Raw genomic sequence first — 26,284 nt, 5'->3', positions numbered from 1 at the left:
GGAAAAGGACGGATGGTTAAGGGGGAGATTTTTGTCAGGTTAGTAAAATGAGACCTGATAATAGGGGATGCCTTGGGAGACTTCAGGTACTCAAAAGTGGAAGGGGGCTAGTCCCAATTTCATTATTAGGGAGGTAGTGAGTATAAATGAGACTATCTGGTTTTGGTAGTGAATGATAGCCCATTGTCCTGAATATGCTAAGGTTAGAATAACTGAAAATAATAAGAGTATTGATGCTGATGCTTGGGTGAGGAAATATTTGGCTGCAGCTTCTGTAGATCGGGGGGTGTAGTTGGTCATTATGATAGGGATTGTGGCTATTATACTTATTTCTAGGCCGATTCATATGAGTAGCCAGTGTGAGTAGTATAGATGATTGGTTTTGATAAAAGATTAATTAGTACGGGAAGGATATAAACCAACATTTTCGGGGTATGAAGAATCAGAATAAGTGTTGATATAGGATGGGGTCTCCCCCTCCAGCCGGATCGAAGAAAGTTGTATTTAAATTTCGATCTGTGAGTAATATAGTAATGCCTGCAGCGAGCACAGGTAGGGAGAGGAGAAGGAGAACAGCGGTAATTAAAACTGATCAGACAAACAGCGGAGTTTGATACTGTGTCATTGCAGGGGGTTTTACATTGGTAATGGTTGTAATAGAATTGATTGCCCCAGGATTGAAGATACACCTGCTAAGTGAAGGGAAAAAATGGTTAAATCTACGGAAGCCCCAGCAGAAGACGACTGGACACCCACTGGGGCTCATGTGCCTCTGTGAGGCTCAGACCTGAGAGTCAGCAGCAGGTGATCTGGACCACCATGAACTGCAAAAGGACACAGGTGTTTTCTGAAGGCTCAAGGGATCCGGCTTTGAGATGTCAAACTGAATTCACAGACTGGCACTCAATGTGAAAAGCCATTTGGGATCTCCCAAGACAGGGGATCTTATGCTCTAATCCCGGTGAAGTGTTTAGGTTGGCATTAACCTGTCCTGAAAAGCGGAGAGGAAGCCTTTTTGTTCTCAGTGGTCAAAGCTAAATTCAGACCTAGTTGTGAGATACATGAGAGAAAATCATTTCTGGTTTTGTTCCAGCTTCTAATTCAATAGCGGGCAGCACACATCTGCCTCAGGCGACAATTAAGAGGAGATGTGCACAACGGGAAGTGACAAGAGCTTCCTTCACACAAGCACCTTTAAAGGCAGCTTTTTAAAGGTAGCTACTTCCTTCAAGTCACGGTGGCCTGAAAATATCAGCTGAGAATATTGAAAGATTAACTCCACGGAATCTTGTTAGGAACCTTGTTTTTAAGCGGATATTTTTGGCAGTTTTTTAAAAACATCACATTAAGTGTTAGAATTGATAATCAAATTCATCACTTTGGATGTAAAGAAATATGAGGGTTTTTCCAATAGCCCACATTCACTTCTGGCTGAATGATTGCTGAGGCCCACACAGCCTCCAGTGAAAGCGAGGTGGCAGCGGGACACACGAAGAAACCTTTAGACCTGGGCACTGCACCACACCCACTCACCACCACTCACAGGCACACGGCAGGAGACACTATGCCTGCCGCAGGAAGCTTTTTACACAGCTGGACTGAAAAATACGGTGAGAGACCAGAGAACAGCATGAAGCAATACATAGTAAGTCAGTTACAGGCACAGATGGTAGGCATTATATACATTTGGGCTCAAAATGATCTCTGTTTACAAAAACTATTTTATAAAGGAGATAGAATTTCATGCAGGCCTTACTGAATATTTCTGGACAGGTCCCCATCAAAGGACTCCAGGGTGGGCAGTGACACACCGACAGTGTGGATTTCGCATTTTAGAAAACAAAAGAGACAGGACAAACTGATAGAGGAGGAATTCACATTAAGAAGACATGAACCTGTACATCTTTGTTATTCAACAGGTGTGTATTTAATTTATGGAACTGATACCCCTGGGGAAGATGCATGAGACTACACAGAGATGAGAGCTGAGGGAGAGAATTTACTACATAAATAGACAAAAAAGTCTTCTCATTACTAAAATATGCAGTTTCTTTAAAGGACTCGCTTAGGTTTTAGCTTTAGGCTGATTTCCAAATAGTTGCTGTATTTCTAGATCACCAACAAACTCAACATTTTGGTCAATTTCCTTGATGTGTTATACACAAAAATAGTTTGCAATCTGGACATACAATTTATGGCATAAATAAAACTTTTAAAAATAAAAATAGCCATAACTCTTTTAGCAATTCCTCTTTTTTGCTAGAAATAATAATGCTCATGTACTGAGTACTAAACACTATGCTAAGCAATTAACATGTTTCTAAATAATTCTCATGACAATCTTATGTTGGTAAGATCCATGCAATTTGACAGTTTAAACATGCAAGTTTAAAAGAGAGAAGTAACTTGGCCAGCACAGCCAGCAGTAATAAAACCAAGATTCAAATCCAATCCTTCCTCACTCCAAGCAACAGTATCTAAATTTCTTGCTTAAATTTAAATGCTCAAAAGGCATAAGTAAGGAATAAAACAATTTATCAGGAGGGATGCATGACTCCTACAGTGAAAATCGTACAAGCATTGGGCTTTACGGTAGGTCAGTAGATCCTCTGGCCTTCGGCCCATGTGAATCTCCCACACTTGAACTTAATAACACACCACCCATTGTATTAGAGACAAAATTCAGGATGTACCAAAATGTTTCCCATTAACTTAGCTGAAAAACACACCTTCCCAAAGAAAATAACAAACAATTAAAAACCTAATGATGTCAGCATGTATAATGGATCTGGGAATCTTTGGGAAAGATGAAAGATCCACATGGTTTCGGTTCACTTCCCTTTGGTTTTCTGTGAGTCTCATCCCCTTAATAAGCTCTAAATTTTGAAAAGGTGGTGCACGCCTATAATTCCAGCACTTGAGCAGCTAACGCAGGAAAACCTCCACAAGTTAAAGGCCAGCCTAGACTACATAAGACCCTGCTTCAATCAATCAATCAATTTTGAAAAGGTGAAACTTCTGTCCTGTGCTCTCTGTTCCCATTTACTGCACACAGTGCCTTCTTTTTGCCATGTGACTGCCATGTGATGGCTTTTAGATCCAGAATTTAGAAGCTCTTCCTCTTCCCTGGTACCTGAATGCTTTCTAAGCACCTCAGAGACGCCATCCCAAGGCTCACAGCCCTCTTCAGGGTCCCGCATTGCCCAGAGATGACAGAGTTTCTGAGCAGGGCCCCGAGAGACAGTGGTGCAGGGCCAGCCCTGACCCTTGTACGGCACTTTCCCACTGCATCACAAGGTCCTCGCTGGGAATTCAGGTCAGTCCTGATCACCACAGTCATTGGTGGTAGCAGGAAGCAGCCAGCAGCAGCCTATAGGAGTCCTCCATCGTACCCTCGGGCACCCTTAAGGATGCCCTCCACTCAGTCACCACCAGCCCGTCTCCTGCCCACCTTCGCCCACTGCCACATCCTCGCCCTCCCCGGCCGCAGACTTACTCAGCCATCCCATGCTGGGGGTGCGCCGCACGCAGGAGTCATCCTCTGAGGTGCGGGCTGCTAGGCAGGGCACTGAGTTCTCAAGCGGGCTGCAGGCTTTAGTGTCAGAAGCAGAAGACAGAAGGAGGAGTACACATGGGCAGCCACAGCAAGGATGAGGATGGAAGCATTAATTAAGAAGAAAAAATGCTAAAGCAAATCACACAAGCAGGTTAGAGGAGAACAATGACATATTACAGTGACACACACCCCTTCCATGACCCCGCACCCCTGGGTGAAACAAATCCCAACACAGCCAAAGAATTAAAAGAAAAGAACAATGGCGTTCAATGATGGTAGCTTTCCAAATTCCACAGGTGATCCACCCTGCAACTCGAACACACAAAACAGGGATTATATCCAGAAAAGAGATTCACGTGGTGAACACTACTCTCCAGATGTCAGATGAGGACTTGATCACTGCGCCACATAAGCACACAAGAGGGAAGTTGCACACAGCGGTCAGCACGGGCAGGGAGATGGATCAGTAAGCGGCTCTCCAGGAGCTGCCCAACAGACCCTTCCAGGGATTTGTTCACAAACGCAGAAAGCACCATTTCAGACTTCCATTTCTAAGAGATTTTCTTTGATGAATATTAAATTTATTCCCAAGTGTTTTTGTATTCTTCTGCCCCCTAGCAGCCTGACACTAGAATATGCAAAAATTAATGCCTCAATACAAACCCCTTTAGCAATTCATATTAATCTTCATTTTCTGCTGCCTTGTAACACTTATTTGAGTTTTGTTGTTGTTTTTGTTTGTTTATTTTTTTTCTTTTGGTAGTACTCAGTATCAAATCCAAGGAAATTTTTTAAATTTTAAGACAGTCTCATTAAACTGCACAAGTTGGGCTTGAATTTGCAATCCTCTTGCCTCAGCCTCAAAGAGTAATAAGATTACAGGTGTCAGCTAATTAACGTGATTTCAAAATCAGGCGCACCCTTGCCAAATTTCAGACACACCAAAGCTGAACTATGACACAGGTGACGTATGCACTATGGTTCCTCCGGGTTCATCACATCACAGGGTAGCAGCGTCAACCTCTTCTTGAGGAGAGTTTCATTGGAGCTTGGGTTTCATCTCCCTCGCTTTGCTGTCTCATCAGTCACCAAGTTCCAAAGGCCAGTAAGAAGTGGAGAGCGAAATTATGCTTTAAGGAACAACAAAGGGTTTGGATATGCCTACCCTTTAGACTAGGTGCAATTTGACTTAAGAAAGTTTTTTTTCCTTCACAATAAAGACAGTCATTACCTGATCTCATGGTCAAAGCAATAAACAATTAAAACATATCCAAATGTTAGGTAATCTATTCACCCAAATGTGCAACAGATAAGACAGACAAATGGTGACTTGGGAGGTTAAGCTTTAAACTGAAGCGTTTATGAATTAATGTAAGTTTATGACTCCATTTGGGCATCCAGCACATTATAAAATCCAAAAACATTTTTGTCAATTTATCTGTCTGGGTTTAAAAGCTGTAAATAAAGCCAGGGCTTGTGAGCAGGCCATCTGTGCCAGCACCTGTCTGGAGCACATCTGATGTCTTCTCTTTGTCATCTGAATTTTTAATTGTTTCCCATAATTGAGTTTCTTTGCAAGTTTTTATTGTACTAAGAAAATGAAAAAGGGAAATGAACAAATTGAGAGTATTCCACAATTGCTTTTGTCAAGAAGGAGGCATTTGCAAATATATATTATCATGCTGACCAAGTCTGACCTCCTATTTCTTTTGACAGCTCAGTGAGCTGCTTCAAAAGCCCATCTTCCCACTATCTTGGCTAATGAAAGGTGAGTGTGAACAGCCAAGCCTGTCCATCTAGGCCCAATCCAGGGCCCCCTGAAGTGTGGGATCAGTGAGGACCAACAGAGGTTGGTCCCACATGGTAAACTTTGTCTCTAGCACAGGGCTTGCTCCTGCAGAGAGTGTGAGGGTTTGGAGCTACCCCCAACCTCAAAAGTGATGGATAACTAACTGTCCTTCCCCTCAACATGTCTGTGGCTACCCTCTGTGGGAGCTAAAGTTGCAAACTCCTTTGTGTGTGCACTGGCTTTCCTGGTGCCATCTCCTACCTAAGGGGACAGAGAGACAAAGACCTGGCTCCAAGGACAGGCGTGAAGTCTCCAAGGATAGGAGCTGCCCACAGGGACGTAGCACCTGGGCTTTGGCAGAACCTGACTGGAGCCACCTGGCTGCCTGTATGCATGGAAAACAGGAGGCCCACAGCACCTATGACCTAAGTGCACAAATTCTGACCCCACGGTCTGTGGGACCATCCACATTCTGTGCAGAGAGAGAGACACAAACTTTGCAGCCCTTGTCAGGACTGTTTCTGCTCTTCAGAAACTTACTCCAAAGATGAAATTTTGAAAAAAGTGGTCCCCAAAGCTAACACCAAAGTTTCAAAAGTTAGAAGATACAATATAACACAATATAATATAATAAATATATGTGCCTTTTCAGATAATGCTCGCAATGTACCTCCTCTATGCTTGAGGTACAAAACCACTTAGCTTTACTGCTATCTCATACGGTCTTTGCTGAATCACTTCAGCATAAATGAGGTAGGAATTGGCTTATGTCCCTGTGACGCCATGAGAAATGATGTGGCTCTGACACCTGAGTGATTGAGGAAACAGCTAGGGTGGGGTGACTGACTTGGCTTCCCCTAGGCAAATGAGAGCTCGAGTCCTAGACCTGTTCAAATGGGTCTGTTGGCACTCATCACATGATCAGACCCAAGAAACTCCTTTAGCAAAATCCTTTTTGATGATACTGTCAAAAAGAAAATAAATTTTACACATGTTAAAATTTTAGAACTCTTGAGAATGCAAAATTTTATGTTTGAGTAGCTATCCAATGCCTACTGTGTATTGCCAAGAAACTTCCCCTAAGAGTAAAGCGGTGTTGCGCTTATAAAATGTGAGACAAAACTCCCTTTGGAAAACCAAAAGAGACAGTCAACTGTCTTCCACATTTGGGAGGTGCAGAATGACACCTTCAACATCACATGACTATGTAACAAGAGAGAGCTGGGTTCACAGGTCGTGGGAAATCACGCTGGCTGTGGAAGGGCGCTCCCCTGAAGCTGGGTCAGCTCAGCGAGTACATTTCAGCCAAGCAGCATGGGCAGGTATCTGAGGGACAGACATCCATATATCACAGTATCATTCTGTGGCCCATTAATAAACAGAATTTTTTAATATTCCATAAAAAATAAATTCAACTTTAAACACAAAACATGCATTTTGTTAAAAAAAAAAAAAAGTAAGGTCTGCAAACTGGTAAAGATCTCTTCTCTCCTTTGCCCTTGCATGGAAACCCAGTGTGAGTAGAACAAGGCTCCATCATGATGAGATGACTCATCTCTTCCATGGGGAAAGCCAGTCGGTATTCCTCGAAGCTCATACCATCATCTCAGGCTCACCGTCCTCCGTGCCTCTGTCCACCCGCTCTTCACAGAGACCAGGACTCCAACCAGTCTCCCAAGTCCCCTCCTGTCCTCAGACAAAGCTGAGGGGTGCAAACCTGAGCTAGGCAGCCCTGAGGACCTCCCATCCTGCCAGAGCCGCCCCTGACCACAGCACAGGTCCCTCGGTGTCCCTTAGGAACTGTGCATGGCTCTTCCTGGAAAGGACAGGAGTTTCTTAGCTGTGGGACAACAGGTTCATTCCAGTTCCTCCACCACAGCCCCTGGCTGTGTAAACAGGCTGGCAACTTCCTAATAAGACTTCAAACCAGCACTTCCAGCCAACATCCTGCTACACAGATATTATTTCTTGATGGGTAACAAATACCATTGCTCAGAATACTGATAAATCATTATACTCTTAATTTTAAAATATTATAAAGTCCATGAGTGAATAGTTCATTATGTGTTATTTGGCACATATAAAGTTGTGAATGAAAATAACACTATTTTTTTTTAAAAAAAAGACTCCAAGAATGTTTTCTTATTAGATTTATGGGGGGGGGTGTTGAGAAACACAGAAAATAAAACACAAAATAACAGTGGCAATTTAAAACTGTGCCCCCAACTTTAAATCTGAAAATTATCAAATTTGTCTCTTAAAATATTTCTGTCCTGTAAAACAGCTGTTTCTGATAATGGTATACTCTGTAATGCTTATTAAACACTCCTCACAAATATATCACATCCACTCCTAGTTACATGCACAGAAAAGACAGTACTACCCTTACTTTATGATATAAAATCTAAGACTCAAGAGATTACTTAAATTTTGCAAAATCATGCAGCTAGCACACAGTGGGAATGGACCAGAAGCCCTGAAGAAGGCGGTATTCTGTCTTCACAAAGAAGTCTATGGAGCATGCTTTCAACATCAAAAGCTAAATACTCTATCTTTTAATCCTTATCCTGCCAAAAAAGAGCTGAATGCACTAGCAAACACTAAGAAGGAATGATTCTTGAGTGTGAAATGGTTCTTGTTTACTTAAATATTTGAACATTATAGATCTGGAATATCAGTCATTGCCTAGGGAAAACAACGGAAAACAAGAATAGTACCTGATGGATGAATTAGAAATACATTAGCTACAATTGTTACTACTATTAAGGAATAATTTCATTCAAGTACTTTGCTAGAAACTTTCCATGGACTGGTTCATTTATTCTAAGGTCAGGAAACTTTCCTGGACTGGTTCATTTATTCTAAGGTCAGGAAGAGCTTGATCATCACCTGGGTCGTCTGTGCTACACAGCGAATGGAAAAGTCTAGACCACAATGACACAGGGATGCGTGCTGTTGGTTTTGGAAAAGAGCTGACTATGCACAAACGCCCCTGGGATGACGACTCACGTGCTTGGTACCACCAGCCCAAGGACACAAGATTCACCTGCTTCATCCTAGTACCAGAGAAGCATGATGGCCTGCTTAGGGGGACAGTAAGGAAATGTCTGCCTACCAGTCAACTTGGAGACTATGCATGAGTTCAAGAGTGTGAGTGGAAGGAAGCCAGAGACAACTGGTGACCAGCAATCCAAAGCCCAGACAAAGCTGTGGACTGGCAGAGAGATGGACAGCATTGCCGTTCCTGGCGTGGTCCTGGCCAGATCTAACACCTGCTGGCACCAAGGCAACTGGATCTGACATTTGAAACCACCGAGCTGAAAGTCACAGCCAAAGCAAAAAGCCTGACTGATCCCACTTACATTTCTACAAACAACAACAACAAAGAGAAACTCATTTCTTTTTACTGCTTAGTCAGCAATGCTAACGACTGTGTCTAGGTTACTGTGGGAAACAGCAATACTTTTAACACCCTCAAGGTGCTCTTCGCTCCTGTCAAGGCAGCACGTGGGAGGGAACTAGGAGGGAACCTCCTGCCAGTAGACAGCCTGGAAAGAGTAGCCCGGGTTCAGGAGAAAGTGGGGGCAATAAGTGGATTACAGATTCCTTATTCAACGGATAAAAGCGGGAAGTTGGAAATAAAACCCAGAAGTTCAGTCAGGAGCAGGCTGTGGATCCCTACAAATCTATGAGGCACTGACCAGACGTCAGGCGAGGGTCGGGAAGGAGCACATGCCCTAGGAGCCAGCCGCCCAGCTTAGAACTGCCATCTGCTCCAACTTCAGGCTCCTAGAGAGGGCAGCTGCCCAGCATCCTGGAAGCCCAGGGAGGGCTGGGGCTCCCAAGGACACCATTCAGCCAAGAGCAGGACCAGTGCAGAGCAGACTCCTCTGCAAGAGGGCTGCAAGAACACACTTCCTCCCCACACACTGCTGAGGAAAGCCTGCTGGTCTCACCTACACCAAGGCCCAGAGCAGCTGGGTACGGTGACACACACCTGTAATCCCAGAGCTCTGGGATATTGAGGCAGGAGAATCCATGTTAAAGCCCAGCCGGGGCAATTTAGGGTTATCTCAAATACAAAAGAAAAAACGGACAAGGAAAGCAGCACAGTGCAAAGGTCTTAGATTCAATCCTATACCAGAGAGAGACAGAGAGACAGACAGACAGAGAGACAGACAGACAGAGAGAGAAGAGTGAGGGAAAGGAAAAGATAGAGAGACAAAGGAGGGAGGGAGAGAGAGAAGAAAGGAAGGAGGAGAGAGAAAGAGAGAAGGAGAGGGAGGGAGGCAGAGAGAAAGAGAGAGAGACAGACAGACAGACAGACAGACAGACAGAGAAGAAAAAGGCAAAGAAAATCAGAACTATACTATGAATTTCTGCCTGATAGTAAGCTAGAAAGCAGTATTCTAGCAACCGCTTCTACTCACATAAGATTTATCTTCCCTAATTACTGTTCTTTTGTTCTTGATCTTTTCTTTTTTGCGGTACTTGGGATTGGTCCAGTACCTTCAGACTGAGCTAGATCCCTAGGCTTTCTTTTATTTTGACACTGACACAGGATCCTGCTAAGTGGCAAAGCCACCCAATGGGGAATCTGAACTTGCAATTCTCTGGCTTCAGCTTCCCGAGTGTTTGGATTGTAGGCATGTGCCACCACATCCATGATTTTATTTTCATTATCTCTGTTTTGATATCTGTATTATTATATTTCCAAATTTTTTACTAGAAGACAGAAATAACTTTTCACTAATAAAAACTGAGGTCACCAAATTGGACTGGAGAAAAAGGAAATTTATAGTCTAAGTCCAACTGGATGACCAATGATACTCCAAGATCAAGGTCAAGTCTTTTCTCATCACAACCAATACACTGAGAAGTTGTAAGACTTGCCTAAAATTTGGTCCAGGCAGATACAACTATTAGAACTGACAGTTATTTCAAACAAGTGACAACTTCACAATTACAAATGTCATGGAAGCTAGCTGATTATCCTGTTTTACTACAAATGAAAATAGTTTTTGTTTCTTCTTAAAAACATAAAACCATCCTAGCACCCTACAAAATGTGAGATTTTAGCTATATGTGCAGACAGCTGCATGTTAGTAATGTAAACATTTGAAAATCAACTATGGAAGATGTATGTGCACATACATGTGTGTGTGAATGTAAGCGTGCATATGTGTAGTAAATTCAACTACTGTAAAAGATACACAGCACACATTGTAGAAATAATAAAATGTGCAATACTGTACTGTAAATTACACAGTCAGTTGGCTCTCACAGAATGCATTTGTTGATATTTTCTAAGCTCCTGCAATTATAGCTGAAAGCATAGTTCCAATGGTCCAGGCTGTTAATATTATCACGAATCTTGCTATTCATCATGCTGTTGCTGGTGTAACTAAAGTTGGCAATGTCACTGGGTCTATTTTCTTGCCTATTACAGAAGATAAAGGTGACTTGAATTTATCTAGGTTTTACCTGAGGGTATTAGAATCTAGCTGTAACTACAAAAAAAAAACATAATATTCTGACATTAAAATAGTAGTGAGAGTTATATAATTCATTATTATAGAAAATTATTCTAAGAACATTTCATAGTTCTTAAGGATATTAAATGCCAAGGTACAGAAAAGGAACAATGTAAACTTGCAAGTTATGAACAAGCACTTTAGAAAGCCAAAAATTTGCTATCTGATAATCTATAATAATGTACCTTCAAGGTACATGAAATTCACTGCCATAGGATCTCTCAAAGCCAAATCTTCTCTGTGCTATTTTAGAAGGACTTAGGTAACACAAAGGCTAACAATAACATGTTTAAAAAGACCTAATCACCTCATGCTTCAGGGAGTAAGTTGATCAACTGAAGAGCCAGAAAAGAACCACCCACCTTCCTATTTGATTTCTGCCCAGCATATGTAACATTGCACAAGTGGAGAGGTGAACGATGAAACCAATTTCAGCCTTCCTCTGAGGTACACTGGTCAACTGACCAGATAAAAGATCGGACAATGGCGATAGCAACTCTTTTGTTGTAGTCTACATTGGTAAACTTTCTCCAAAAGCATGCAGACCAGCCTTGGGACTCCTCTGCCCCTAATTTCTACTCGGTCTGCAGCTCCATGAAAACGAGGAGCACCATACTTTAAAAGGACCAGGTGGTATAAACTTGCAAACACAGAATATTTGAAAACAACATACTTCCTACATTCTTTCTACCACCACTCACCCATGATTTTAAAAAGAAGAACTCTCCAGCTCTTGTAAGTTAATTTTACAAAAGAGGATTATTACATAAGATATAAAGAGAAACTTCAACATTAATTTCTATAACTCCAAATACAAGAGTTCCTTAAAATAATTAAGAAAAGACATGACACACAATGCCAAAACATTTCCTATCAGCACCATATCCCACTGACAACAGGACCGCCAAACTGTGGCAAGACAGAAACTAGATTACAGTAGGATTACATTCTGTCTTGTGGATGTTTTTGGGAAGGACTTTTTATTCAAATTATTTGTTTAAAACCAGTTTTGCTTTAAAAACATAACAGTAAACTTCTCATAGTAAACTCTCTTCCAAACGTCTATAATACTATTAAGTCCAAAAAAACTCATTTCTAGAAATGGGAGTGGATGAGTTGGGTTTTGATAAGCCACCATTCTATGACAACACACACAAAACTATTCTAAACGCAAGTGGTGAGCAGTATATTGGGATTCTCATGAGCTCATTTCTCTTACTATTAAAACAGAGGGTTGGGGCGGGAATCCTGACCCAACTCAACCATACCAAGGCTCACATCTCTGCCCGCACCATCATTTCCCACACTCTGGAAACCAAACTCTCCCTTCCCATGGATCTTATTTGAAACAAAGAGAATGACACAAAAGATAAACACTTCACCGGAAACTATGACAAATGCAGTAAAATGTAAACAAGACACACCACCTTCTCGATTGTCCTATGATTGGATTAATACTCCATTTTGAATGATTATTCTCTCACCTAACCCTCATTATCAATTGTCAAAAGAGCAAATTGCATCTGTGATACAAAATCTTGAGTCTTATTTTGAAGTAATTATAATTTATAGACACTATAAGACACTATCATATGTCAAGCAAATACTTTGTGATATGAAATTTCAAGGTAATTATTATATCTCTTTAGATCCTAATTCTGGCAAACCATCATATCAAAAGCATATTCCCTGAGATCCTGGATGATCTGCAAATTTTCTGTTTCATCTGCAGTGTTCAGTTGTTTCATGGGAGCTATCAGTCCCCAGATCATCCTGATCAGACTGGGTGAGTACACCCCTGCTGCACTGGCAGTCCGCAGTGACACTGAATCTTCCCAGTGAGACTGAACCGCCCAAGAGAGTCGCTAGGACATGACTGTGGCACATGAAAAAGAGAAAGGGAGAGGTGTGGAGAGGAGTAAACCAAGGATGACAATAGACAAGTGGCACCGAGACAGGCAGAGAGAGCGTGGTGGCCGGCTGGCCCTGCATTACCGTTGTCTGGGTTGGTGAACATCCTACTTGCACTGGAGACAGTCTTCCCAATGTCAGCCAGGGACCGGAGGTTGGACTTCTTGGTCTGGTGCCGGTGCTTCCGGAGTAAAGTATAGGTCACCTTGTCCTTGAGGTCAGCTTTTAATAAGCCAGTCTCAATCTGATGGTCAACAATCATCTCTGATACCAATGCAAAACAAAACAAAAAACAAAAATTCAGCTCAGGCATAAATCCACAACATTAATTTTTTTACTCTAGCTTTATGGATGTCTACTATTAATGTAATACCAATATATTAATAAGCAAATCTCCAACACCTCATGTAATGCAAAGAATAAAATACAAGGTGCAGGGACACTGTCACTAATGACAGTGCTAAGTATTCTAGCATTAACTGTATGCCTGCAGAAGTAGAGTTTGCAAAAGTAGAGTTTTCTTGCTACATTTTTTTCAATCCTAATTACGATAAAAACCTTCTATGAGGTATACCATTATTATATTTTTCAGTTTTAGAAAAAGATTTTTAAAAATCTCATGAATTCAATTATGCATTAGAAATAGTAATGACAGGGAAAGCCTTGCAGAGAATATGTAAGACAATATAGTGACTATACTCATTTTTTACATCTATTTTCCCAAATTCTTTTTGATGTAACATTTTCAAAGCAACACTCTACTTCAATATCAGGTTATTTGAATGATGATTAACTCAATGAAAGACAAATTAAACTGCAAAATTCTGCTCTTGTCTTCTCTAAGAAGGTAGACATATTTTTCCTATTTAGATCCAGCTAAAGCCCTGCTAAACCCAATTTAAAGTCTTTTTCCACTAGTCATTGTGAAGTATAACAAGACTAAATTTTTCTATGATGTTTTCATATCTTAGGCTTAGCAAAAAAATGTTTCTATTAGCTGTTTTTAGTTCACTTTTAACAAATAAGAGATGGGTATATTTCACTGAAATATCTCCATGATTCACTTCCCTGAACAAGTTTCTAACATAGAACATAAAGACAGCCTTGGCTGCTACAAGTCAGTATAGCAAAGCACAGTGCAAATGCAGCCTGGTGCAACGCGGAGAGGATGGGCCAACATTTCCCTCCACCCAAAATGAGTCCAGGGACAAAACAACATAGAACCTGCGGTAGATGAGCTCGGGCAGAAAGCTACTTCACTGCATTCCAGTACAGCTCCTGCCCCTGTGTCAAATCAAAACAGTGGGGTCCTTGCCTACTTGCCTGTTGCCTAGCATACATCTCTAGCATATATCTCTCTGCTTTTCTCTTGAGCAAATTTCTCAGAGGAAAACACAAAATTACAAAACAGAACAAAAGCTATTCTTTCTTGCAAAAGCCTGACAAGAAAATTCATGGGTAATAGTAACATCACAACAAATCCCAAGGATTCCTGCTTCTTTGAAAGTATTTAAGGTGCTCTGTTTGTGCTTATCTACTGGTCACAGGAAGTATTCATAGAACTGTTTTACGACCTACAGCTAGAAACTGGCAACTTACACATACAACTAGATATTTGGAAAGCAACAGAGGCTACATCCAGGATTTGCGCATATGATGACTGTGGCTGCTTTAAATATCACAGAACTCTGGCCCAGTGTAAAATAGACTTTCCATATGGACTAGGACTTAAAGGGGAAGCGAAGAGGTATGTCCTGTGGGTATGTGATTATTTTACTGTGGAACAGAGGCTTAACTGTAAGAACAACAGCAGTTCTGAGAGTTTTGCTGAGTGGAGTTTATGCATGTAAAAATATTCAGAGCTAATGGCCACTCTCAGATGAATGCAGTCACAGGAGAAACTTCCTGGGCATGACATTTTACACAAGAATCATAAAAACAAACAAACAGCCCCAGCATATCTGCTACAAATGTTACCAAACTCCTACTCTAATTTCAGGGTTGTGGGTTAAAACGTTTTTTATTTGTCCTTCCTAGCAAGTCCTCCCTCTATTCTTGCACTCCCTTAAAATGGCAAAGCAATCTGCATATATGTGCAGCCAGTCTCCTATCACTAATGCCGGCAAATCACCAGTTAGAACAGGTTGAAACATCTGTGTAGCTTATGCCCTTCATTAAGCTTCCATAAAAATGGCCACATTACAAGGACCTCTTTAAGTATATCTAAAAAACCTTTAAAATGAAGTGGGGGCAGTAACATTTTATAGCTACACTGAAATTAAGCCTTCAGCTCAAAATCCCACAGATTCTACCAACTGGGAGAAAACATGCCACCTCTAGATCATAGCAGAGCTGAAAGAAACCTCAAGGAACATCAGGTTCAACCTCCATTATACAGATGAGAGCAGAGTCTCTAGAGGCATGTTGCCCATGAACACAGACTAGTCAGGGGCAAAACTCCTGAATCAAAGCAAGTTTTCTGACTCCTGTGAGGCACTTTCCTCATATCACACAGCAAATTTCTTTATCTAAAAGCAAGCTCTAGCCCTCTCATTAAACCCCACACAACTCCAAGAGGCAGAAATTATCATTGTCTGTATCATGGAGATGAAGACAAAGATTCAGGGGGTCAACTGACCTCTAGTCTCAATTCTTTCAGCCCTGCCTTTTGAAAATATATTTTTTATTATTTTATGAGCCTAAAGAGTACCAGAGAAGAAAAGGGACTCGCTCGCCTCCCTGGTAAGCAGCTGTGGCACAAGCGAGCATTGGGCGACCCAGAGAGAGCACCAGCCAACCAGTGTCTCCTGAGATCTGTACCACGTTGGAACAAGGAACCGGCTCGCCTTCCTGGAAGGCAGCTGTGAGCCTACCAGTGTGTGAACTGAGAACCAAACATCTCCTCACCCCAGCCTCAACAAATGGGAGCCAGAGGTCTGAGCATCTCTTGGGAGGATGACCGTATGCAATATAGCAAATATGGAGGATTTCCTTCTACCATCTCTTTGAAGGCAAATATTGTTATCACAGTTTTGCTTTATTTTGATTAATTGTATTGCTCTATTCAGTACTCTGTTTTGATAGGTTTCATGATGTTCTGTATTTGGTTTGATTTTGCTATACCTGATTGAAAGGACAACTTTTGTGAAGATAACAAGATACACTATGGAACCTATTACTGTTATCCCAGTAACCTGCTGTGAAGCTCTGTACCAGTTTCACTGCATTGTCTCTACTGGCTTTATTCTGTCTTGCTCTGGTATATTTTATTACGTTCAAAATAATAAAAAAGAAAAGTAAGTTCTATAGACAAAGGACTGATAACATGAAGAGTTTTTGCAAATCAAGAGGAAGATGGCCATGCAACAGAAAACTGGCAAAAATTAAGATAAGCATTACTCAAAGATACATAAAGGGAAAAATATACATAAATGCTCAACTTTGAGAATGATAGGGAAAGTTTAAACAATTTATGCAAATATCATGAATTATAAGATCACTTTTAATCTATCAAAGCAGTAAAAATTAAAGATAACCAACCCCTTATGTTGTGAAAGGTATGTACAATAGCCAATTTCAGTTAAGACAGAAAGTTAACTGATTGGCTCAAAAACTGAACAGGGTGCAAAGACCACTCTGGGATGTGTCTGCATGGGCTGCCGAGTCCTGACTTCAGGCACTGTTTCCCTGCTCTGCTCCCCGGGTACCATGGAGTCAATAGTTTTGTTCCACCGCGCCCATTACCATGTTTTGGCCTTGTACCAAGTGGACCACAGACTGAATCCTTTGAAACTGTGAGCCAAATGACAAATCTCCTCCCTTAGGTCTATCTGTTGGGTATGCATAGTGTCTCAGCCACGGGGAGATAGACCAGCACAACTGATGGTGGGCTAGTAGTACACTTGAAGGTCTGCTGGCAAATATACATGAAAATCCTTCTGTGTGATCAAACCTTTGGAATATTTTGCCACTAGAAATCTATAATAAGGAAATAACCAATTTCCCAAATATGTATCAAAGATGTTCACTTTCTTTTCTTTAGAATAAAAAGTTGGAGTCAACTTAAATGCCCAGTAATAGATTATGTTTATGTTTAATAGCACAGAAAATACTGACACAGAAACATAGTATTATCCCACTTTGGGGGGAAATTTATATATATGTAAACAGAGTTGTATAGAAAAAAATATTGAAGGGGTAGTTCTGCAAGAGTACTATTTTTATTTTTGTGAGTTATATTTTTTGGATTATTTAAAAACAAACATATCCTAGTGATGAAGGGAGAAAGCAATAAAGAGAATGCCATTTTGAAAATATAAAAGTTATAGAAAGCAAGACACAACAAGACTCACACATCTGTTGACATGCACAGCACAGGAATACCTTTACATATAAAAATGAGCTTAAAAGACAGAGGTATGCTTCCAAATCCATTTATCATCATCATAAAATATCTGAAATAGCTTATAATGTTTTAGCTGAGGATAGGAAGGAAATTCCCATGTACTGGCTTCATGCATGAACAACATTCTCTAAAAGCAGAATTGCAATGATGCTGTTAATAAAAGATGTATTAAAATAATCCATGAAAATTATGTTTTATCTTTTACAACACTTTAAATTATTAAATTATTAATTGAATAAATTATTCTGTTAGCATGCAAAAGTGGTTTCTTCATAAATGAGGCTGAATTTTTAGGAAAGTGTGAAGGCGAAACCTGCTGGCACAGGAGCCTTGCCCTGCTCGGGCTCGCAAGGCTCCACACCCTGGGTGCCGTCCCGGAGCCTGACTGCAGGCCTCTCAGAGTGGGCCCAGGAGAAGTGGTATCAGGGTACAGGTACTACAAGAAGGATGGAAACTATACTACTGTTGGATATACTCACGTGTGTTATTATTTATTTTTCTTCTCATTTGTTGAAATAAAATTGGGGTATTGGGGGAGATGTATCTTAAGACTTTGTTGCATGTAATTCTCAACTCAGAATTATCAGCATGGTGCAAGACAAAGCAACTCCAATTCATCCTCTGCTAGAAAAGGATTTTCTTAATAACTAAATAATGACGGTAACCCTTCAAATTACAGCGTCATCCTCCACCATTTAAAATGAAGTCAGGTGTTTTCGTTCTTCATATTTCAGCCTTGGTAAGGTTTTGATTCTTTTGGAGGATTGTATTTCCTGCTAGCCAGTTACACTCTTTCAATCACACTCTTATCCCCATGCCTGCAAAACTGGCCTTTTCCTCTCCTTTTGCTTTGCTCATGATGTGGTTTGCCTCTGGGCTGCTTTTCTGTATTATCAGCTCTGCAATGACAGCGCTGGCTGTCAGGCCGCTTGCCCCAAGGCCTGAGGAGCAACATATTAGTGAGTGATGATACTTCAAAGTGACCGAGTGCTGTCTAATTTTAACATGCAGTGACAATTTTAAAGCAAATGCATAGAGGTTAGAGAAAAAGTTCACAACTAGTGATAAAAGTAATGGAAAATTAAAAGCACAAACATCAAATCCTTGATTAACCTTTCTTAAATTTCACAAATACCAGAACTTTTCTCTGTGTCCATTGGCTAAAGAAGTTCCGGGTCCACATGTAAAGGATCAGTTAGTTACTGAAGACCAGATGTGCCTTAAAGTGCCTCTTGCTCATGATGAAGATCATAAAGACAGTTTTACAAAAAGCCCAACGATTTAATGCAACTTTAACTTCCAGTGCCCTTGTTGACTGGCTCCAAGAACAGCAAAGAAGCTGTCCAGTTGTCTCCAACTCTGCCCACCACGCCCTCTGGAATCTTCTCTGCCGCTCTCAAGGTCTCGGAGCATCTCTCTCCCTGACTCCATCAGGCTCCTCCAGCCCTCTCGCTGTCCAACATTAGAAGAGCTGGATAACCACTACAACCGATGATCTTGTTTCAGTCTCTCAAGGATTCTGAACGGTCTCCCTTAGTGTTACTTTTACAGATAAGGATAACAGCCTCCAAAGAGTTAAATAACTAGTGTTGCTTGTGCTCGTCCATGCTACCACATGGAAACTGTCATTAAAGCCACAAACTACATCCAGCTTTCTTTCTGTGATACTTCTCTGTATCTCATAAAATCAAAACATGATCCCCTCCAATTATATATATTTGTATAGACAACAAATCCGGTCTCTCTGGTGAAATTAATGTCTACATGGCAGAACTTCAGGCAAACAAAGTGTGCACAAACTAGTCTCAGCACAAATGTGTCCTGACTCAGTCACTAACCCCTAAGATCCTCTCCTTCCCTGGCCCAATACAACCTTTCTCAACACAGAGCTTAAAAACCTAACATCCTCCTACAGCCAGGCCCCACCCAGGAACTAGGCTATGTCTCCTCTTACAGTGGCTATAAACTCTACAAATGTGAAACCAAATTAGGTGCCTGAGAGGCCTGAACTGTGAAGCAGTGCTAGAAATCTAACTTCCAAACTTCTGTTTAATGTAACCAAGCTGGACAAGGGAGAGCCTATGCAAAATATTGATCTTCTACTAATAAATCAAGGAAATGAATACAAATCTGTGTCTATAAATATGACCTTCACTGCAACGCTAAAACTGGAAGGCATAAAATATTGGGAAATAAACTGGGGAGGGAATATTCCAAAATATTACTAACAATTATGAGCAGAGATAAGCATTGATACTTTATATTTTAATAGTGGTCTGAATTTTCCAAATTTTCTGCAATAAACCATACCAGTTTTACAAACAAAAATAGAAGAATAAATGTTATAAAGTATTTAAATGTGTTCATAATGGTAGACATCTGCAGTGATAGAGACTCACGGATTCATAAAGCCAAAAATGCAACAGGAACCCAAAACAATGTACTTACCCACCAGCTGAGGGAGAGAGGAGGCCTCATGGTCAAGCATGATCGATCCCTTCTCCATACACGTCCTCAGCTCAAATAAGCTGTGCAGAGACAGCGTGGCCACATGTGGCTTGCTCCACCTCTCCCCACCTTGCTCCACTTTCTCTTCAAACTTAATCCACCTGGAAGATAAAATCAGCAAATGGCAATTACAAGTGTCCCGACCTCCTCTAGAAATACCAATGTCCATTCTTTCATCTTCGTGCTTATAGAACTCTGAAATACCTCCTTTCACAGAATCTCAGAAGAACATTGTATCAATAATTATATTATCTTCGGGAATGCACCCAAACAGAGCCACTAGACCACTTCTACCCAAGTGAGAGAGAAATAGCGAACAGGAAGAGACAAAGCATCTTTGCTTTTATATGTGCCCATAAGTAGTCATGTAATGCCTAAGAACAGTTACTGAACTAAGTTTTTAATGTAAGGTAGCAAAAAAATGTTCAAATCAAACTTCTCTCAGGGGACGGAGCTTACAATGTATAAAAATAGCCATCACTGAGAGAATTCCGTGATGACTTTACAAGGTGGATTTAGATAAGGTGAGATATCAGTGATAAAACAATACTCATTTCACTTGTAAATGATGACGCATGCAGTGGTAAAATCAATGTAAAATTTCCTTCTGATGTTTAGAAGAGGTAACCATGTTTTAATGCATCTGTGTTTAAAATATACTTCTTGTCTAACACATGGGATCTTCTCATTGACATTATAATAAAAATTATATTCTTCAAGTCTAGCTCCATACATGTTTAAAAATATTACCAACTCAGCGAGCAACAGATCTGGTCTGATAACAACAGATTTTGTATTAACTTGAGCAATGGAACAGACAACCCTCTTCCATAGCTTCTGTTTCCTATGACTTGTAGACATTTTGGTAACCCAGAAATATATAGAAAAAGCCTGATGAAATGAAAGACACGTACAACCTTATATCCGACATATTATATTACACACAGACTCTCCCACTGTAAAGGACTAGGGAAAGTTTCATCGTGCACCATGTATCACCACCCAAACAAGAGCTTCATTTTGCTCACTCCAAACCTTCTGAAAGATATTGGAAGAGATGAAGAGGTGGTTAAAATGTGTTCTCTCTACATTTTTAACTCAAGGTTTAATGATTGAAAATATTTGCCCATAAAAAGCTAAATGCTCACGTAACTCACCAAAGCTCAGAACAAAGGGCAGAGATCAGAGAAAGCTCTGTGTAAGGTATTATTTATACAACTCTGAGCCAGGCCTGAGGAGGGGGAGAAAGCACATTAGGAGAACCAGGCATGGAAATGGATCAAGAGACCAGCCAGTATGCAAGAAAATGAGAATGTAGTCAGCCCTCCTGATCCGCGAGCATTCTGTCAACCCAGGACCCTGTGTCCCCCGCTGCCTCCGAGGCCTCTCCCAGCTGGCACCCCTCCACATTAATAGTCCGCCCTCCCAAACTTGACCAATTGTCAGAACCTCCCTTTCTTCCCTGAGTCTCCCCAAAACAAGATAAGCAGTTGAGATTTTTACATTTTTATCTCAAAAGTTAAAATGTCAACATCATCACCAAGGAGGTTCTAAAACTTCACAACTGAACCTACTTTACTTCTATGAATGTGGTTGAAGCACATTCTACAAGACAAAGGAAGATCTCTCATCTTCTTATGTGTATACTCAGGCACATGATTAAATTAATGTGTCTTAGGGCTGGGGATTTAGCTCAGCAGCATAAGTGCCTGCCTGGCAAGCACGAGATTGTGAGTTCAATCCCCAGTACAAAAAAAAAAAAGAGAAAAAAATTAGTGTTTCTTTATTTCGGTTGGAATTAGCATCAGAGAAATGGAGGTGGGAGAAAAAAATGACAACCTTACATCATACCCTTAAGAGAATTCTATGAATAACTAAAATAAAAAGTAACTAAGGTGAATGGGCTACTTTGAGAATAGTCATCTTACAGAGCATATCCATTGGCTAACTTTAGGTAGATCATACTATCCTGCTTGCTCACAGAATCCCTACCCATATCTTTTGGAGACTGTTGCATGAACCATGTTTACATCTACTATACATGACGTTATAACATTCCTTAACATCAGATTCCAGAAGCAGGAGATTCCACAGCATTTAAAACCCAGTCGAGATTACACAGAATTATGTCATCTATAAAGAGGTAGCGATTCCTTGTTTTATATTTCCAGGAGTATTCTTATTACACAAACTCTTTGGCCACAGAATTTAAGCCCAAAAAGCTGGGTGTGGTGGCTCACGCCTGTAATTCCAGCACTTGGGAGGCTGAGCAGGAGGATCATTTCGAGTTCAAGACCAGCTTGGGCTACAAAGTAAGCTCAAGACCAGCCTGCACTGCATAGAGGAAACCCTGTCTCAAAAGACAAAAAAAAAAAAAAAAGCCCAAGATGAATGACAGGGATCAACTAAAAATTCTTTAAAGTGTAAAATTTTATATAGCCTTCATTTCTCTATTATCTTCCTAAATAAATTTCTATTGGCTGCTATTAATAGTCATCTAATTATAGCTAATAATAGTCATATTAATAGGTACCACTAAGCCAATTCCTTAGAAAATTAAGCATCACTTGTACACGATATGTACAATTTTCTGCCACTATCTTGGCTATGGTCTGAGTATGTGCATCCTTGAATGTGTCTGTTGAAATCTTAATCTCCCTAAAATGATGTACCACAAGGAAGGAGCTTTGCAAGGAGACATAACCATGAGGGTGGAGCCCTCATGACTGGCATTAATGCCCTTACCAACCAAGCCCCAACAGACAGACTGCCATTTCCACCTGGAAACACATCACCAGAAGGCACTATCTCTGAGAAAATGAGCCCTCAGGAGATACCTGAGGGCTCTCTGTTGACTTGATGTTGGGCTTCCTGCCTCCAGAACTGCGAGAAGCAAATTTCTGTTCCTTACAACAAAAATTTACCAATTTCTGATAATCTGATATTACACCCAAATAAGCTCAGACAATCCAACTATCCAAGCAATGTAAATGTCATAAAGTTTTCAAAGTAGAAGAAGGAGGAGAAGGAGTTAAGTCTCAAAGCTAGTCACTTACTGAGAAGCCACCTTCTAAGGAATGAGTATTACCCGTAGTTCAGTTCAGGATCTATTTCACTTTGACTTCACTCATAGGACAGGCCAGCTGACATCACAGTGAGAACCTCAGGATAATGCCTATTAAATTTCTTCACAATGTAATGCTCTAATTGTTCAAAGAATGATTACACTCCCAGCATAAGCACTTAGACATAAAGCAATGGTTCATCATTTAAATAGATTATTTGCTAATAATGCAATTCCAGAAAATGTGCATGCAACGTCTACCCTCCTCACATATCAAGGACAAACTTGAAAAAGAAAACTAACTATTACTCAGTTCAAATCAAAGCCCATTAAAAACAAGGCTAAGGCAAAGGTACCAAAGTTCAGCCTATCCAAAGGCTAATGAGTCTGGAAAGGTGTTTCAGAGCCATGTAATTATGTTTATTTTTAAAAAATAGACACAGTTATTTTTATTTTTAAAAAAACACATTTATCTCAGTTTTAGTATCTACCCTTCACAATACCTATGAATAAGCACATATTTGCAATACATTTCCAATTTTCCCTCTTTCCCTTTTGATACTTTACATATTACAGGAAAATAAATTTCAAAAGTTGGCTTTTAAATACTTGCAATTACAAAACTGTGGCACCCTTGGAGGAGGAATTTATTAGGTGAAGTTTATTTATTCCAAGGTCTTAGAAGAATAATGATAAAGTACACTGCAGTTTAACACACTTTGAAAGCCTGCCAACCAAGAAGCATTTCACTGGTTGTTGAAGAAATAGAAGGTCCACTGGGAATCACTGAATTTTGCAACTTTCCAATCCTATGATTAAATATAATTAAGAAAAGACAAAATTTGACTTAAAAGTCTTCCAGTTTTACGACGGAAAATAGACGTGACCTTTGCACTAGAATATAATCCAACTATGTAAAACTACTGAAATGAACACATTTCTCGCAATTAATAAGTGCCTCGTCACACATTAAAAAAGCAAATGCTAGTATGTATCTGGGATAAATGATGTTTTTAAGAATTCTTAAATTCCTAGAACAACTGTGAAAGTAACTGCATATAATTACTAGATATAACTTCATATAATTACATAGATAATTAAATTCCTTGAGACTTTTCCTTATAGGAAAAAAAACGTGTCCTGAAATGGAGTTTCCCAAAATAATCCAGTAGAGAAGACAGAGAGTCAGTTCGACTGGGGAGTCACGGTGTCAGTGGACGTGCTGCTGTTTTGGAGAACCTTAAATTAGGTTCTCCAGAGGTGAATCAGGTCATTGGTCTCAACAGAAACACAAGCAGCGTCCACTTGTGCTGTCCCTCTGGACATGAGGCACCAGTACCCTTTTCCTTCTTTGGCCTGTGCTTTTGGAATCTGTGACAGCGTTCCAGTGCACCCAGGTTCGGCAGCCAGTTTGAACTGCACTGAATGAGTGATCTTTAACTTATATTCAGTTTGACAGAAATTTTAACTAAAAAATCACTACATAAAAACCTAAAGCTCATAATCATATTTCAGCAATATTCCTTACTTAAAGAAATAAAGAGCATGGGGAAAGAAACAAGGTCCCTTCTTCCTGATGTTGGGCCACCAACAAAGCTGGACCATAAATGATTCTTTTTCTTTTTTTTGTACCAAGGATCAAACTTATAACCTCATACTTGCCAGGTAGGCACTTACACTGCTGAGTTAGATCCACAGCCCCTCTTGTCTACCTCGTGAGCTACTAGCTGATGTCAACGCGTAAGGAGAAGCTCAGGCTTCCTCAGCAGTGCCACAGGGCTCCATCTTAATTAGCATGGTCTTAACTTCTCTAGTAACTGCACAGTGGGACGTACGGTGCCATTAAAATGAGCTACTGTCCGTACTGTCCTAGTGGTCAGATATATTTCTCGGGCCTGATAAGTCTCCCTGTGCAGTCTTCACCTTGTGCTGTATTTTGGAAGAGCCAGTGACATTCAGAGTTCTAACTTACAAGAAAGAGAAGAATGGTAAAAGAATATAAAAAGGAGTATAGTAAACTTAGCAAAGACCTCTTTCATTCACAGTGTACATGATGCCTGTGCTTCCCAAGACTTAACGTGGATGTCTCCCCTGTTACTGAAAAAACTTTATCTTTTAAGGTAAAAGAGCCAACCTAAACCCGCTAAAGCAATACAGAAACCACCCAGTGCTAAAGCTAAGTGTAGAATATTCTTGGTCAAATCATATCATTGGCTGACTGAGAAAGATAGGACTTTAAAGGGTAAACGAGGCTGTCACCATGGGGAAGACACACTAGAAACTGTGTCGAGCAGGAGAAGGTCACGTATTTGTGGAATAAAATCATCAGCCAGTTGGGGATGTATCTCTGGGGTAGGATACCTGCCTCGCAGCACAAGTTCCTGGGTTCAATCCCTAGCATACCACCACCTAAAAGATGTTTAGTAACTGGGCTTTTTCAAAATGCAAATAATTCTATAATTTATAAATTAGTCAGAAATAGATTCATGCTACATCTTCATATACAAAATGAATTCCTTCTAAGCACTAACTATTACCTTTGGAAGATTTAAAGTTTTTAATGGATGGAGGGGAAAACCTCGTCATGCCTGGAAACTAGACCTCAAAATGGAAGTCAGAAATGACTGCACAAATATTCTGAAGCAGATTATGTCACATGATTACTGAAAATATGAACACTTATGGAAGCATAATCACCAGTCTTCTCCCCAGAAATTATATGGAGGTAAAGACTTAGAATCTATGTTTTCCTTCTCTGCTCAAATATTCAATCCCTATTTCCTGAGCATTAACTTCATGCCAAGCAGCTCTGCACACGAGGAGCTGAGTGGTGAACAATCTGCAATGAACACTCCTGGTCTCGTAGAGCTTTCAGTCTATTAAAAGGAAATAATAACACAACATACAATATGCAAAGCGGTGACAAGACCCAAGGACAAAAAGGACGTGGACTAGGAGCAGCAAGTGTGGGGGAAGGTCTCAGTCTCAGGACAGCCACTGAGAAGGGAATACCTGAGTAAAGACCCGAAAGAAGCCAGGAAAGGAGCCACACAGAGGGACACAAGCACAAGGGCCCCGACAAGGCACCCAAGGGGCACCCAAGACAGCTGAGCAGCAGAGAAAGTCAAAGACATCAGCCCATTCTCCAAGAAGGGCTGTCGAAGGCAGACCAAAGAAACGACCTCAGAGGAGAGACGGTGGTAGCTGTGGCAGTACTGAATCTGAAGCATGCTGAGACATCTGAACACCTGAGGGTGCGCAAGGGTTCAAGAGAGTTTTCTAGTTGCTCAGAGAGCACGTGCAGCAAAAAATAGGAGTCAAGGAAGACATGTTCTGGCAGCCACACGAAATGGCCACAATTGTTTACTGAGACAGGGAAATCTGCAGGAAGAGCAGATCTAGACACATTAATTTTGAGACTCCTAACATCCCTTCTAAGTATTTAATTCAGTACCCCTCTACATATTTAAATAAGGAAAGAAGTTTAGGTTAGAGACATAAACGCAGGTATCATTAG

At 40.6% G+C, this 26,284-nt stretch overlaps 1 protein-coding gene across 10 annotated transcripts in view; it reads right to left on the bottom strand.

The window, feature by feature from the left end:
- Slc4a4 (solute carrier family 4 member 4) overlaps positions 1–26,284 on the bottom strand; it is a 329,139-nt gene that overhangs the window by 160,408 nt on the left and 142,447 nt on the right. For 6 of the 10 annotated variants that reach the window (XM_063240311.1, XM_063240312.1, XM_063240308.1 and 3 more), the window contains 3 exons: positions 19,644–19,804; positions 12,875–13,054; positions 3,497–3,592 (listed from right to left, as the gene is read on the bottom strand). In XM_063240311.1, the coding sequence (XP_063096381.1) occupies positions 3,497–3,592; positions 12,875–13,054; positions 19,644–19,804 (437 nt within the window). The remainder of the gene's footprint in view (positions 1–3,496; positions 3,593–12,874; positions 13,055–19,643; positions 19,805–26,284) is intronic. The other 4 variants (XM_063240310.1, XM_063240314.1, NM_001173030.1 and 1 more) reach the window with 1 other exon arrangement.

This window comes from Cavia porcellus, unplaced genomic scaffold (genome assembly GCF_034190915.1).
Source record: "Cavia porcellus strain 051 isolate PalLab524CR breed Dunkin Hartley unplaced genomic scaffold, mCavPor4.1 scaffold_30, whole genome shotgun sequence".
Lineage (NCBI taxonomy): Eukaryota > Metazoa > Chordata > Mammalia > Rodentia > Caviidae > Cavia > Cavia porcellus.
Note: the sequence above shows the minus strand (reverse complement) of the source record. Positions and strands in the feature narration are given on the sequence as shown.